The sequence below is a fragment of the Staurois parvus genome, unplaced genomic scaffold, assembly GCF_062004578.1.
Source record: "Staurois parvus isolate SC_StPar_1 unplaced genomic scaffold, SC_StPar_1.0 ptg000303l, whole genome shotgun sequence".
Classification (NCBI taxonomy): domain Eukaryota; kingdom Metazoa; phylum Chordata; class Amphibia; order Anura; family Ranidae; genus Staurois; species Staurois parvus.
The window spans coordinates 10,712,764-10,728,524 of NW_028318099.1; the positions used below are offsets into that span (position 1 = coordinate 10,712,764).

The following is a 15,761-nucleotide window of genomic DNA, read 5'->3' on the forward strand; positions in this document are numbered from 1 at the left end:
CTGTTAGCCATCTTAGCCAGCAGTTTAATCTGCAGTGCCATACTTTAAAAGGCACATTTTAAATATAAGTAGGGCTTCCTGGAGTTCTTGCTTAAACATATCTTTTACATTCAGCAGACAATTGTGCAAGCAAATCAGGTCTTCTATGAAAACAAAATGATTTAGTTAGTGCAGAGACATCTCCCGGCGTTTGAATATAATACCTACAGAGGGATTTAATAAAAATTCACAGCTGTTAGTCTGAAATAACATGTTTGTAAAAGCTGAAAATCAGTTATCACAGCAAAGGGTTCAGTCAATGTTTATTATATATGCACGACACAGAAATATTTAGTACAAATTAGTGACTAAGACCCATCTAATTTGGTGGATTTGGTAGAAAATAATAAAGCCTGTTTATGTGCTAGAGGGATGTCAAATTTAATGATATTTGTTAAAGCTGAACTAAAGGCAGCCAGCTGGATACACATTTGGAATACATCTTACGTGAACCATGTTGCTAAAATATTTGTCATTCTGTCCAACCACAAAGGGTCCTTTCACACGGCATTCCATATGTTCATTTTTCATCTGTCCATTTATGGATGAAAAAGGACACCCATATATTTATATGGACTAGCAGATGTAAACGGATGATCATCTGTTTACATACGTTAATGTCCACATCCGTTTTCATTCGTTTTTTTGAGCAGAAGAAAACCCTATTTTTCTTCTGTAAAAAAAAGGACTGCACTAAAAATGGATGTAAACAGATGTACATGGATCAAAAACAGATGCAAACAGATGTAAAAAAGGATGTAAACAAATGAAAAACGGATGTAAACAGATGTAAACGGATGAAAAAAAAACACAACTGCCGGATAGCACAACCAGATCATGGACCACTTTGCAAGCTGCACTGGCATTGCAGCTTTGATATAGGATTATCTCCAGTCTGAGACTGGACAGTGCTGGAGCATCAGTACACAATGACTTTAGTTCTGTTGCTCTGTGCAGAGCCATGATTGGTTCAGAGTGTTGCCCCTCCCACTTGCAGGCTGTTTGCTGCTGTTTAGAGGATTAGAAGATCCACTAAGATGCATTGCATACAGATAATTATTCTTCCCACTAAGATATTCTGATAACGAGACTCTCCGCTGCCAGAATACAGTGGCCAGCAACCACAGACCATTGGCTGCATTTAGCTGATCAAGAAACATTTTCAGATCGACTTTTGTCAAGCAAGAGCAGCCACACATGGATGAAAATTCAACCGGTTCCTTCTAAACCAGCCGAATTTCAATCCATCTATGGCTGACTTACTGGCCTAAAGGGTATTTGTATGTTTTTCTTCTGCCTTATAGTCCAAATTTAGGATACCCAAAAACTTTCCCTTGAAGTGGGGCTGCACCTGCATTACAAGACTTAAATGCCCATTCCTTTCTAGGGGATGGAAAGGCATTTTTACCTACCTGATCCTCCAGCAAATGGTGCTCTCCCATGCTCCAGCCATGGACTTTCCTTTGGCATTCGTATGTCCAATGCAGGGCTATGGTCCTTGCATCTGTCTTGATGATGTTAGAGGACCTTAGACTGCTGGAAAATAGGGGAGAAGAGGATGCAGAGACTGATCTGGCAGCACAGAGGAGCCTGCAGGAGCAGAGAATTCGGTGAGTAAAAGTGCTGTACCATGTCCTTTACATGTAAACAAGAAGGAAACACTTGCAGTATGGACACAGCCTACTGCAAGGGAGGGTTTTTAGGTCACCTGGAGTTCAAAGTGGCTGTAAACCTATATATACCTAGTGAAATGACTGGCTTCAGGTGATACACAGAAATTAAACAAATCCTCCCACCTCCTCCTGTACCTTTTTATCTACAGTATTCTCATCTCTTCATCCATCCAATGTGCAGAGTTTATACAGCGTGTCTGAGCTTTCAGAAAACAGAGAGCAGGGAGTTGAAGTTACACTCTGCAGAACTCAGTGAGAACTGATTGAAGGGAAGGGACACACATCTCTTCACACTGCGCATAGGAACAGAGCTGATGCTGTCAGTCACAGGCTGTGTAATAGAGCACCCTCTTTGTGTCATTAAAAATTAACAGAAGAGACTCAGCGGCAACAGACATGACACTTAGTGCTCTTAATTAAGACAGGTACACACTGTAGAAGGGTATGCTTTGTTCATATTTCATGTTTGAGGTTTAGAACCACTATAAGGTGCTACCTTAGCACAGCAACAGTGTATCCTGGATAATATTAATACTGATAAACTTAACTTGTCAACTGGGGAAAAATATGGAAAAATCTAGCACCAGTTCTCCAGTTATTTATCCATCGTTGGACACAATGGGGGGTATTTACTAAAACTGGTGCACTCAGAATCTGGCACAGTTGTGCATGGTAGCCAATCAGGTTCTAGCTCATTCAATTAAGCTGTGACAAAACCTGGAAACTGATTGGTTTGTAAACAGATTTGCACCAGCTTGTGCCCTCTCCAGCTTTAGTAAATAACCCCCAAATTGCAGTATATTACTGCTTTATCTGATGTTTTGATTGGTTAGGAGGTCTGTTTATACAGGCTGCAAACAACTGCTCTTTGTTTTCAGCATTGGCAGATTTTGTTGCTCGGTTTACTTTATTTCTTTCGTTTATACAGTATGTAGATGTTTGGCAAGGGATGGTGTGATGTATAGTGTTGAAGAAATCGAGTAAAATGGCAATAAATAAAAACTGATACAGAGAATTTGTAGAAAATAGATGTGCATAGTGCGGGAACATGAGGGGGTTGAGGGATTCAAAGAAGAGTTTGTCTTTTAAGTAGATGCAAAATTAGTCACAAGAATACCATTTAATCTTCAACAAGTAATTTCAAAAGCAATTGTCAAAATAAAAATGTAATCTGCATCCTTGTTTAAAAGTGTCTGTTATGGAGACACTTCTTGTTATGGCGTGACAACGACATGCCCTTGTCTATGAGTTCTTCTCCTGCGCTCTCTCTCCCTGTCACATGAATGTCTATCAAAGGTTAAAGGTCCTTGCTGATGCTCATTGTGAGGATGCTATCCACCATTATCAGTGGCTGCAGGGAGGTCGAAGGAAATCAGCAGCATTACGATGTAACAAAACAAAAAAGAAAAAAAGAGAAATGTGTAAACAGTATTTAAAAAAACAGTATGTAAAAAATAATATTTTTAAAAAATGGCATTGTTTAAGAAAAGCAAACTAAACGTTGTCCAGTTAGGGATGATGTCTACTTTAATGTGAACCTTTGTCTGTGCTTTTTGAAAGAAGAAATATGCATCTTGCACTCTTTTCTTCTATTCAGAATAAACCGTAAAGTTTGTTCTTTGTTTCTGTGTCTGAGACGTAAATCATTTACAGTAATACAGACCCTATTATTATCTTGCATGATTAGACTAATAGTTTTTACCTCTTTTTTTATTCTATTTCCAGGTTTACTGAGTTTTTAGATCCCTTTCAGAGGGTTATACAACCAGAAGAAATTTGGCTGTACAAGAATCCCCTGGTTCAGTCAGACAACATTCCTACACGGCTCATGTTTGTAAGTGAAATGCTACATTCTATTGTCTTCCTGGGGAGTCGTACCTATTTCTTGTACCCTTTTTATGTTGTTCATCTTTCCTTACTTTTTTAGTGTAGTACCCTCTTACTGCAGCTAGGGGCAGCTAGACCCTAATGGTTAGTCAGGAGCTGGTTAGCAGCTCAGCTGTGATAGCCAGGGGTCAGGGCTGAGAGACTCTGCAGGCCAGCCCAACTAGAATTTCCCCCAGTTCTGAGGCTTTCAGAGGAGGGCCTTGAAGGCAGCGTGTGGATCTGAGGAGTGGCTGGCTGCACTCTTGAGAGACCTCAGCCAACCACCAACAGAAGGCTTGGCAAGGGGCTACTCAGTAGCAGGAGAATGTCTGATGGGAGAGGTGTAGAGAGTTGGAGGAAGATGTAAAGCTGGAGGAGCAAGGCTGCCAGGAGACCTACCTACCTGTGAGCCTGGAGCTGGAAAGGAGGAAAACTTGGGACTCACTGACCTCCTGAGTGAGGGCCACCTGTACGGCAGGGAAGGAGAAGCCCAGCTGATAAGACTGGTAACAGCAGCCATCCCACAAGCATTACAGGAGAGTGAGTATACCTGCACCTCCTGGGCAGATAGGGGAATGAGCACTCTGGTTGGAAACTGGATTAGCCCCCTACTAGTGACTGTTCACCTCAGTTAAAGGAACAGAAGCCAGATCCTCTGCTCAGGAAGAAAGTCTCCAGGTTGCTGGGTGAAGAGGAGTTCATCCAGGGTCTGGGGTGGTGCAACTAGGAGCTGCTAGCTATCACTCAAACATGTAAATAAGATATGCAGCGCTAATAAAGTTAGTAGGAACAAGCGGAAAATCAGAACATGAATAGCATAATAACATATGTGAAAGAACTCAGTCCATATCGCATGGTGAGATAAAGTGATAAGTGCAATTGTCCAAATAATCCATGTTCAGAGATAATCGTGACTCTTGTGATCTCGTGATTGTACAAATAATGCACTAACCAGATAGCGCAAGAGATGCGCATGGAGCAATTAAGACCCGCTCCTGGTGCTCTGGACTTGTGATATTAGGAGGATGTCATCTGCAGGTTGGCCACCAGATGTCATCAATCCAGGTATATTCGTAAGTCATCCACCAGAAAGATCATCAGCGGGGGAGGGGGTGATCACACATCATTCCCAACTAAACGGAACCTTCAAAAGCGGGCTCCCATGCAATAGATGAGACCCAGAGAAGCTTCTGATAGTGTAGTATATCTTTAATAAGTAAAACTTACAGCACGTACAGTTTAAGGATAAACTTACATCCAAAAAAGAGTCTGGCCACCAGGGTGTCAGTCAGGATAGCCTTGTGGTATGGGTACACAGGTCAGGGGCACCTCCCTTGAGTGCAACCTGCCTCCCTCAACCTGCAGATGACATCCTCCTAATATCACAAGTCCAGAGCACCAGGAGCGGGTCTTAATTGCTCCATGCGCATCTCTTGCGCTATCTGGTTAGTGCATTATTTGTACAATCACGAGATCACAAGAGTCACGATTATCTCTGAACATGGATTATTTGGACAATTGCACTTATCACTTTATCTCACCATGCGATATGGACTGAGTTCTTTCACATATGTTATTATGCTATTCATGTTCTGATTTTCCGCTTGTTCCTACTAACTTTATTAGCGCTGCATATCTTATTTACATGTTCTCATTTGGGTCCCAAGGTTACCTTTTATGCTAGCTGCTTTATTCCTACGTTCCCAGCGCTCTATTATCTACTTATACATATCACTCAAACAGACTGCATCAGAGAAGGAGGAGCTTGTAAATAGTTCAGGAAGTTGTCATCAGATTTCGGTTCCCTTGGGCATCCTATACCTCCTTTCCTTATCCAAGTTCTAATCCGCTCAATAAAATAACAAAACCTACTTCAACTGTTTAAAAAAAAAAAAAAAAAATAACAAAACCAACGCTCAAGGACTGATTTCTGTCTCCAAATGCAAACTTGTTTTGAAAATGCTGAATGACTGGCTGTGCAGGACTACAGGGGGACCCAAATTCAACAGCAATTCCTAAGGGGGTAATGCTACATTAGTAGCTTCTAATTTGTGGTGTTTTGGCACTCAAACCCAGTGTATGGGAGCCATTTTGCATTGACCCTCAGTGTAAAGGAGTCTTTCTGCCACTTACTACCATTGTAAGTGGGCCCTTATTCCAAGGACCGCTAGTGTAAGGAAACCCTTCTTCCACTAACCACCATTGTAGGGGAGCTCTTATCCCACCAACCAACAGTATTATTTTATTAGTATTATTTCTCCAACTGACATGTAAAAGAGCCCCTCTCCAACTGACCACCATTGTAAGAGAGCCCTTCTGCATTGATTAAAAGTTTAAGGGAGCTTTTCTCCACTGGCCACCATTGTAAGAGAGCCCTTCTGCATTAAACACAAGTGTACAGGAGCTTTTCTCCACTGACCACCATTGTAAGGGAGCCCATCTTCCACCAACCACCATTGTAAGTGGGCCCTTATCCCACTGGCCACCATTGTAGGGGAGCCCTTCTTCCACCGACCACCATTGTAAGTGGGCCATTATCCCACTGAACACCAGTGTAAAGGAGTCCTTCTACTGACCATCAGTGTTAGGGAACCGGTTTCCAACTGACATGTAAGGGAGCTCTTCTCCAACTGATCACTAGTGTATGGGAGCCCTTCCACCAATAACCACCATTATAAGAGGACCTGTCTCCCAATGACCCAATGACCATAAGCCTGAGGGGCTCTTTTGCCACTGACTACCAGTGTAAGGGCACACTTCTCCCACTGATCACCAGTGTAAGGAGGCCCTTCTCCCAGTAACCACCAGTGTAAGAAAGCCCTGCTGACTAGCAGTGTAAGGGAACCTGGCTCCCAATGACCATAAGCTTGAGGGGCCCTTTTCTTACTGACCACCAGTGTAAGGGGGTACTTCTCACACTGCCCACCAATGTAAAAGGGGGACTAAACTTTTCATTTTCTGCATCTTTCTCTGGCTATTATAATTCCTTTAATTTCATTATTATTGAAAAAAAAATTCATATATAGAGTAAATGAGTGTTGCAAAATAATTTTGTCTAGGTGATAAATATTTTATATTGGCTGTGGTGCACAGCAAAAATTCTAGGTATTCTAGCAGTTGTAATTGGGCATTACATCAGAGCTCTCTGTGGTTAATCATGGTATTAGAAATGGCAACCAGTTTGAAATACACTGATCAGCCATAACCATATGAAGCACTGACAGGTTATGTGAATAACAATGATTATCTTGCTACAATGGCATCTGAGAGTCTGTAGAATTTTTTAGGCAGTAGGTAAATATGTTGTCCCTGAAGTTGATATGTTGAAAGCAGAAAAATGGGAATAATAATTTGTTGTGCATGAGGCTGTATAGCCACAGACCTGTCAGGGTACCTATGCTGACCCCTGTTCACAGCCAAAAAGCACCTGCAATGTGCACATGAGCATCAGAACTGGACTACGGAGCAATAGAAGAAGGTGGCCTGGTCTGATAAATCTCATTTTCTTTCACATCATGTGGATGGACAGATGCATGTGGGTCGCTTACCCAAAGAAGAGATGGCATCGGGATGCATTATGGGATGAAGGCAAGCCGGTGGAGGCAGTATGATGCTTTGGGCAATGTATTGCTGGGAAACAATGGGTCCTTCCTTTCCTGTGGATGTTACTTGACCACGTAACACCTACCTAAATATTGTTGCTGACCAAGTACGCCCCATCATAGAAATGGTGTTCTCTGATGGCAGTGGCCTTTTTCAGCAGGATGATATGATATGTCACAAAGCAAAAATGGTTCATGAATGGTTTTAGGAAAGCAATGAGTCTGAGGTGTTGACTTGACCTCCAAATTATCCAGACTTCAATCCAAGAAGTATCTGTGGGATGTGCTGGAAAATCAAGTCCAATCCATGGAGGCCCCACCTTGCAACCTACAAGACTTAAAGAATCTGCTGCTGATGGCTTGGTGCCAGATACCATAGCATACATTCAGAGGTTTAGTGGCATCCATGGCTCAAAAGGGTCAGGGCTGTTTTTTTGTAGCAAAAGGGGAATCTATTTAACATTAGGTGGGTGGTCATAAACTTATGTCTGATTGGTGTATATATTAGTGCTTATGCTGTCCAAGCTACTGATCTTCCTGCACAAATAATATGTGCATTATCATTATGTGATGTCACTGGTGCATAGCAAACTGAACATTGGTCCTGTTTTCATCAAAATAGCTGCCACCAATGCTAGAGACGGGTGCTCATTATACAGTTTGCTTCTGTTTTGTTTCCCATAGGCCATATCATTCCTAACACCCCTGGCTGTGATTTTTGTAGTGAAAATCATCCAGCGGACTGACAGAACAGACATAAAGGAAGCCTGTCTCGGTAAGCAGATGTGCCATATAACTGATAACTGGCTAATGGAAGTGAGCTCTGATACTGAAAGTTTTGCTTGGAAATGGTAAATTACAAAATTATGATTACTATATCAAGTGACACAATGCCTGCTTACATATTCCACCCACTGTATGATCTTTGTCAGTGGAATGAAGCCAGGAAGAGGGAGTTCGTACAAGGTCACAACAGCAAACATGAATTTGTATATACAGGAACAAAAATATAATATTGCAGTATGTAACTGTTTTCTATGAAAGAATGCATTGCATTTTGTATATATTTTCTTTATTATGTTCAGGATTAAAATGTAAAATGCTTACTTCATTTTTTCTAGGTTAGGGTTTCTCAACCAGGGTTCCTCCAGAGGTTGCTAGGGGTTCCTTGAGCAATGAGCAGTTTCTGCCTCTCAGATGAGTTCCCACTAGGGGCGGACTGACCATTTGGAAACTCGGGCACTGTCTGAGGGTCGGGGTCAGTAGGGGGCCCCATGAGATGCCCCTGGTACCTTTTTCATAGGCATTTTTGAGTTTGGGCAAGGACACAGGGGCCCTATGATCCCCTATTGCCCGGGGGCCCCATGAGTTGTCAGTTTTCCCCTGGTTCCCACTGACGCCATTGATCGTTTTGGTTACCTGTAAGGGGGGAAATCTCATCTAATCCCACTTACCATCACACTAATGTATCATGAGTTGTAGATATATTTACCTAGACAGGCTGTTCTAGGTAAATATGGACCATTGCACATGAGCAATATATTGTATATTTATATCAGCAGCTGGTCTTTCTGATGTCTACCAGTTTAACCTTAGCTGCATTATTAAAAAAAGGGAAAAAAAGCATTTTGTTTTGTTTCCAGAGCTCAATTGCTTAAAACCAAGAACAAAAATGTAATATACTTAAACTTGCCAGACCTTAGATGTGATGGCTACATTAGTTTTATTTTCAAGCAAAGTACATTCCTTCAAGTACAGAAAATACCTGTTGATCCTGATAGAAATCCAGTGTCCTTTTAACTTTATGCGTACTTAATTGAAATCTCATACAATGTTATTGATTTTCTGAGCATATTCTGTGAACTACATAGCCCTTCTTCTTTATGTAATGCAGATGAGGGGGAGGGTGATGATGTGCTGCTCCGTAAATACAATATAGCGACTATGTACCAACCCATGAAGGAAGTGTTTTACTGGCAGGATCACCAAGTAAATTGATGAGGGAAGTAATGCAGCCACCAAATCTAAGGATGGTAACTACAATAAATATGTCTTTTTTTTTTATGTAATTTGCACACCCCAGGTAACCTTCAAAATCTAACAATTACAATTATACAATATAAGTAGGATTATGTAAAATGATGTATTGGGAAAGCTCAAAGGAAACATTTGCATTTTACTTCAGGAGAGCTCTATTCCCCTTTCCACTCTTCATTGCAATGCGTGCAAGAAAAATAAGTTGGGTTATGTTAACTGTCAGTATAACATGAAGGTATAATCAAGTCAAGTTGGTGAGGACTCAAATTAGCACTTCAGTGACTTTCTCTCAAGATTGGGATCACTAAAATGCACATGACATACAGATCAGTCATCATCATTGTTAGGACCTCCTGGGATTAATCAGGGGGAAGGGGGGGGGGGTGTTTGTAAAGTATTTTTAACCATTTCGTCCCTCACACCTGTTCACCCCCTATGTACCGGAGCAATTTTAACAATTCTGCTATGGACCTATTCGTTCGGTGATAACTTTGTCATTACAAGATAACAAAGTAACACATATATTGTTTTTTCAAGTACACACAAGGCTTTCTTTTTTTTTTCATTGTCTTGTAAAAATGTTTTTTTGTTTTTTTGCAATCCTTAGACAATATATATAACAAAACTAAACAAAAATGTTTTATTTTTTTGAACAGTGTTAGTTAAAAAATAAAAAGCGCTACTGCAGATAAAAAGCGCACATTGTAATGTTTCCTGTTTAATTCACTTTGGGAACATGTTACATGTTCCACTCATTTTTAAGATGGAACATGTAACATGTTCCCACTGCTGCAACTGCTGCCCACTATCTCCCTTTGAGAAGAGAGATCTGTGAATGAATGAACTACAAGTCCCGACAACCTTTGTGGCAGTCAGATTCTAGTTCTCATTGAACTGCCAAGGAGTCCTGCATGGGACCAGCAATCTGCTGATCACTAGTGCAATGTTTTCCAAGTTAAAAAAAAATATATATATATATTTAGTAAATGCACATGTTTTCCCGGCAAAAAACATTGGCACCTATTATTTTAAAAAAATGAACTTATCCTTTAAAATTACACTAAATTATGATTCTGGTACAAAGCATTAAAAAGTTATATATTGACAAAAGAAACAAAGTGTTTATATTTTCATCAACTTTACTCTTTTTAAAATGAGAAACATATAAATATATATTAAAGGTGTAGCACACCCAAAATCTGCAACTAGTTAAGGAAAAAAAAAAAAAAAAAAAAAAAAATATATATATATATATATATATATATATATATATATAAAGTCTTGACTTTAGAACCACTGCAAGGAACAGTGATGATGGACAAATTGTAGTAATGTAGTAATATTTATTTGACAGTTGACTGAAATCTTGGCTGGTTGCATACATTATACAAATTTACAATTTAATTCCAAGCCTCCATACTAAGAGGAATACTAATTACTGATCAGGTGACAAAGAACTAAAAGAACAAAGAACTAAAATTAAATTGTATTCGTATAAGGTAGGCAACCAGCTTTCAGTTAACTGTCAGATCGTTATTGTATTTTTCCCTACATCACTGCTCCTTGCATTTGTCTTAAAGTGTACCAGTAATTTGTATGCCCCCCTCCCCCACCACCATAAATACTTACCTGAGTCCCTTTTCAATCCAGCACAGTGCCTGTCTCAGCAGCACGGTCCCTGCTCTCACAGGACACAGAGACAGCAGCGGGAGCCATTAGCTCCTGTTGGTGTCAATCAAATTCTGTGAGCAGTAAATGGGGGGTGTGGCCGAACTGCTTTGTTTGTCTATGGACGCACACAGCCTGACTCAGAATCACACCCTCACAAGTGATCCCATAGCAGCCAGCTTGCTTACAGAGCTTACATACTTACAGACCAGGTAAGTATAATATGTTTAATACTGGATGAAAAATAGCCCTTATAACCAGTTTACTTGAACCTAACCAGGCCTAAACTATTTCAGAGGTAACAACAATGCTGAAGTGAAGTTAGACAATTTCGCTGACTTCAGTCCAAGTCAAGGTTACACCCCACACCTGATAATGACATGCTTTTATTCTAGTTCAGCTCTTTGATAGTTGAATGACAGAAGGCAGAGCTTAGCCAGCAAGGTTCAGTACCTAATCTCAATTTGGGCAGAGAATCAGGAGCCCCTTTTACAGCCTTGACCTAGTATTCAGGTGCTCTACGGAGACACAGGGATCACTTTGGGGACTGACATAAGTGCTTGGAGATGTCAACTCTGCATCGGTTACTTTTATAAACATTTTATTCCAGGTCAAATTCACCACAATACATAAACAATTTTCTGTATATTTTTATACAGGTAAAGTTAGAAAAAAACTTGGTATGTTATTCATCCAGCTAGGAAATTTGCAAAATGTTTGATCTGTTAATCCTAATGCCTTGTGTTACTTTTATACAGCAGTGTCCCTGGCCCTGGCATTGAATGGAGTGTGCACCAATACAATCAAGCTCATAGTAGGAAGGTAAGGGTTTTACATTATATGCAATGTATATGTCAGACACTAACCTAGAATCCTGTCAATCAGGAAGCTACAATGTAATATGACTACCTTGACATTTAAGAGCATTCTCAAAGGTTTTCTCTAATTTTCACATTGATGCTAAATGCCCAATTCCAAGCACTACTTTAATTCTGGAACCAGTGGGAAAGGGTTACAACATATTTTTATTTTTTTTTATTTTTTTATTGCTGTCTGCATACCCATTACATCAATTTTCCTTCACATCCTAGACTAGAGACACCCTAATAAACTCCTTTAGTACAGGGTACCATAGGAAAAGGAAATAAAGAGAAATTTCTTCAATAGGGACTTATAGAGCGATAGAAATCTGACCCTTTCTAACCTTTCCTACAATAGCCAACATTGCTGGAGTCATGCTTGAACTCAAGGCAGATATACTGTAAAAGAGACACATAATGCAGCTTTGTAATCCTTAATACATTAGTAGAGCAGAACTTTACCCAAAAGGGGTAGTACCACCCCCCCCCCTCCACTGATATATTTGGATTGTATTTTGGGGATACTTAGTTTTCCCTGCCCCTCCCTGCCCACAACCTCCTTGGGCACATCACAGGTCACAGAAGGCTGTGGGACCATTCACAAAGGGCAGCACTGCTCACACATGTGCAGCGGCAAGGCAGCTGTGAAGCCACAAGTCATAGCCAGCTGCCCACAGTTAACATGCTGGTGTTGGGGACCAAAGGCCAGAGAATAAACTGACTCTAGTGGGGACAGCACTGGATCCTTGGACAGGTAAGTGTATGTTTATTAAAAGTCAGCAGCTACAGTTTTTGTATAATTTTTGTATAATTCGTTTTTTAATAGCTTTGTATAATGTTTAAAGAAATTACTCAAAAGCAGCTTTAAATGTATTCAATAAATGCAGGTCATATAAATACCTGGGATTGGTAACAGCTTCTGTAAGATGCAAAAATAGGAAGTAGAATCAGTACAAGCAGCCAATCAGTTCAGCAGAGTAACAGAGATGAGCTGCTCGCTACCTCTCTTTGCACTGTCCAGTCACAGGCTGGGGCGGGTTCAAAAAGATATGAGCTCAGAGAAAGTGGGTGTAATGACATTGGCATCAGACTAAGGACAGTGGTAAAAAATATACTTTGAAGTAAAAGCGCTGGATTGAAACTAAGTATTGTAGCAAATGGTTTTCTTATTTCACAATTTAAGTGAACACCTGTGTATCTTTGTGCGGGCTAACACTGTCCTCGCACAGGAGTACCTTTAAGAACACCTTAGTGCTAGAGCTCCTTGTCCCAATACTGTTCCTTCCCCATCTCAACATGTTGAAAAGTATGTTCCATCTTGTCTTTTATCTGCTCTGTGTTTGTTTCTGCATGTAAAATACAGAAGGTTTTTGTACAGAAAAAAAGAAAATCATGAACATTTCATTTTAAATTCAGACAAGTGTGCAGGTGCAGTCATTATGGCTCCTGCTGTTTAGTAAGACATCACTGCGCTGTAGATCCTGACAAAAGAAAACCACCAGAGAATATCTGACCAATTATGTCTCAAAGAGAGGAAAAAAATCCTTCCTGACGCACAATATGACAATTGGTTTTCACCATCAGATTTCCACCTGCATAATGCAATATAAAAACTTTTATGGTCGTTCTTTCCGCCGTTCTCTCTCTTCTATTTTTTGTCAGTTTTACTATCTCATGTCTCTAATCTCCTTTATAGTTCTCTTAAAGGAGAAGTACAGCCAAAGCTTTTTTGACTGTACTTCTGTGGATCACAGGAGTGCAGCTTGTTTATTTATTTCAGGTACTTATATAGCGCCGTCAATTTACATATATATATTGTACATTCACATCAGTCCCTAACCCTCAGGGGGTGTACAATCTAAGGTCCCTAAACTTACATTCATACATACTAGGGACAATTTAGACAGGATCCAATGAACCTACCAGCATGTCTTTGGAGTGTGGGAGGAAAACAGAGTACCCGGAGGAAACCCGCACAGGCACAGGGAGAACATGCAAACTCCAGGCAGGTGGAGCCATGGCTGGGATTTGAACCCGCAACCCTAGTACTGCCAGGCAGAAGTGCTAACCATTTAGCCACTGTGCCACCAATTGTTCTGCACTTCTATGACCCATTTTCAGCTGACAATGGACTGATGGCTGCCATCATTCAGCTGTCCAGGCTGGGTAAAGATCCCAACTTCAAAGTCAGGATCCACCCCAGAGTCCGGGGCAGCACCTGGTGCAGCTTCTCAGCGGAGCACTGAGAACATGAGCCAGCCGCTTCCTCCCCCTCCACAGCCCAGCACTCTAGTGAGCGCTGGGGGGATGAGCAGAGTTCTCACCCTTACAGCCGGCGGGGGACAGAGGTAGCATAGGATCAATGCTGCATCCACCTAGGTAAGTATAAATGGGGGAAAAAAGCCCTACTTCTCTTTTAATTAACATACAATGTATATAAATGAATTGGATGAAACACCCCTTCTTTATTGCAAGTACACTTGTTTTCATGAATCTTGGGAGTGCATATCCTCTTATCTACATACAGTGGGGCAAAAAAGTATTTAGTCAGCCACCAATTGTGCAAGTTCTCCCACTTAAATAGGTGAGAGAGGCCTGTAATTGGCATCATAGTTAGACCTCAACTATGAGACAAAATGAGAAACAAAATCCAGATAATCACATTGGCTGATTTGGAAAGAATTTATTTGCAAATTATGGTGGAAAATAAGTATTTGGTCACCTACAAACAAGCAAGATTTCTGGCTCTCACAGACCTGTACCTTCTTCTTTAAGAGGCTCCTCTGTCCTGCACTCATTACCTGTATCAATGGCACCTGTTTGAACTTGTTATCAGTATAAAAGACACCTCTCCACAACCTCAAACAGTCACACTCCAAACTCCACTATGGTGAAGACCAAAGAGCTGTCGAAGGACACCAGAAACAAAACTGTAGACCTACACCAGGCTGGGAAGACTGAATCTGCAATAGGCAAGCAGCTTGGTGTGAACAAATCAACTGTGGGAGCAATAATTAGAAAATGGAAGACATACAAGACCACTGATAATCTCCCTCGATCTGGGGCTCCACGCAATATCTCACCCCGTCGGGTCAAAATGATCACAAGAACGATGAGCAAAAATCCCAGGACCACACGGGGGGGACCTAGTGAATGACCTGCAGAAAGCTGGGACCAACGTAACAAAGGCTACCATCAGTAACACACTACGCCGCCAGGGACTCAGATCCTGCAGTGCCAGACGTGTCCCCCTGCTTAAGCCAGTACATGTCCGGGCCCGTCTGAAGTTTGCTAGAGAGCATTTGGATGATCCAGAAGAGGACTGGGAGAATGTCATATGGTCAGATGAAACCAAAATAGAACGGTTTGGTAGAAACACAACTCGTCATGTTTGGAGGAGAGAGAATGCTGAGTTGCATCCAAAGAACACCATACCTACTGTGAAGCATGGGGGTGGCAACATCATGCTTTGGGGCTGTTTCTCCGCAAAGGGACCAGGAAGACTGATCCATGTACAGGACAGAAAGAATGGGGCCATGTATCGTGAGATTTTGAGTGCAAACCTCCTTCCATCAGCAAGGGCATTGAAGATGAAACGTGGCTGGGTCTTCCAACATGACAATGATCCCAAACATACCGCCCGGGCAACGAAGGAGTGGCTTCGTAAGAAGCATTTCAAGGTACTGGAGTGGCCTAGCCTCCAGTCTCCAGATCTCAACCCCATAGAAAACCTTTGGAGGGAGTTGAAAGTCCATGTTGCCCAGCGACAGCACCAAAACATCACTGCTCTAGAGGAGATCTGCATGGAGGAATGGGTCAACATACCAGCAACTGTGTGTGCCAACCTTGTGAAGACTTACAGGAAATGTTTGACCTCTGTCATTGCCAACAAAGGATATATAACAAAGTATTGAGATTAACTTTTGATATTGACCAAATACTTATTTTCCACCATAATTTGCAAATAAATTCTTTCCAAATCAGCCAATGTGATTGTCTGGATTTTTTTTCTCATT

At 41.1% G+C, this 15,761-nt stretch overlaps 1 protein-coding gene across 1 annotated transcript in view; it reads left to right on the forward strand.

Moving 5' to 3' along the window:
- PLPP4 (phospholipid phosphatase 4) overlaps nucleotides 1-15,761 on the forward strand; it is a 183,605-nt gene that overhangs the window by 86,216 nt on the left and 81,628 nt on the right. The window contains exons 2-4 of the mRNA XM_089683225.1: nucleotides 3,438-3,546; nucleotides 7,865-7,955; nucleotides 11,644-11,707. Coding sequence (XP_089539351.1) covers nucleotides 3,438-3,546; nucleotides 7,865-7,955; nucleotides 11,644-11,707 — 264 coding nt within the window. The remainder of the gene's footprint in view (nucleotides 1-3,437; nucleotides 3,547-7,864; nucleotides 7,956-11,643; nucleotides 11,708-15,761) is intronic.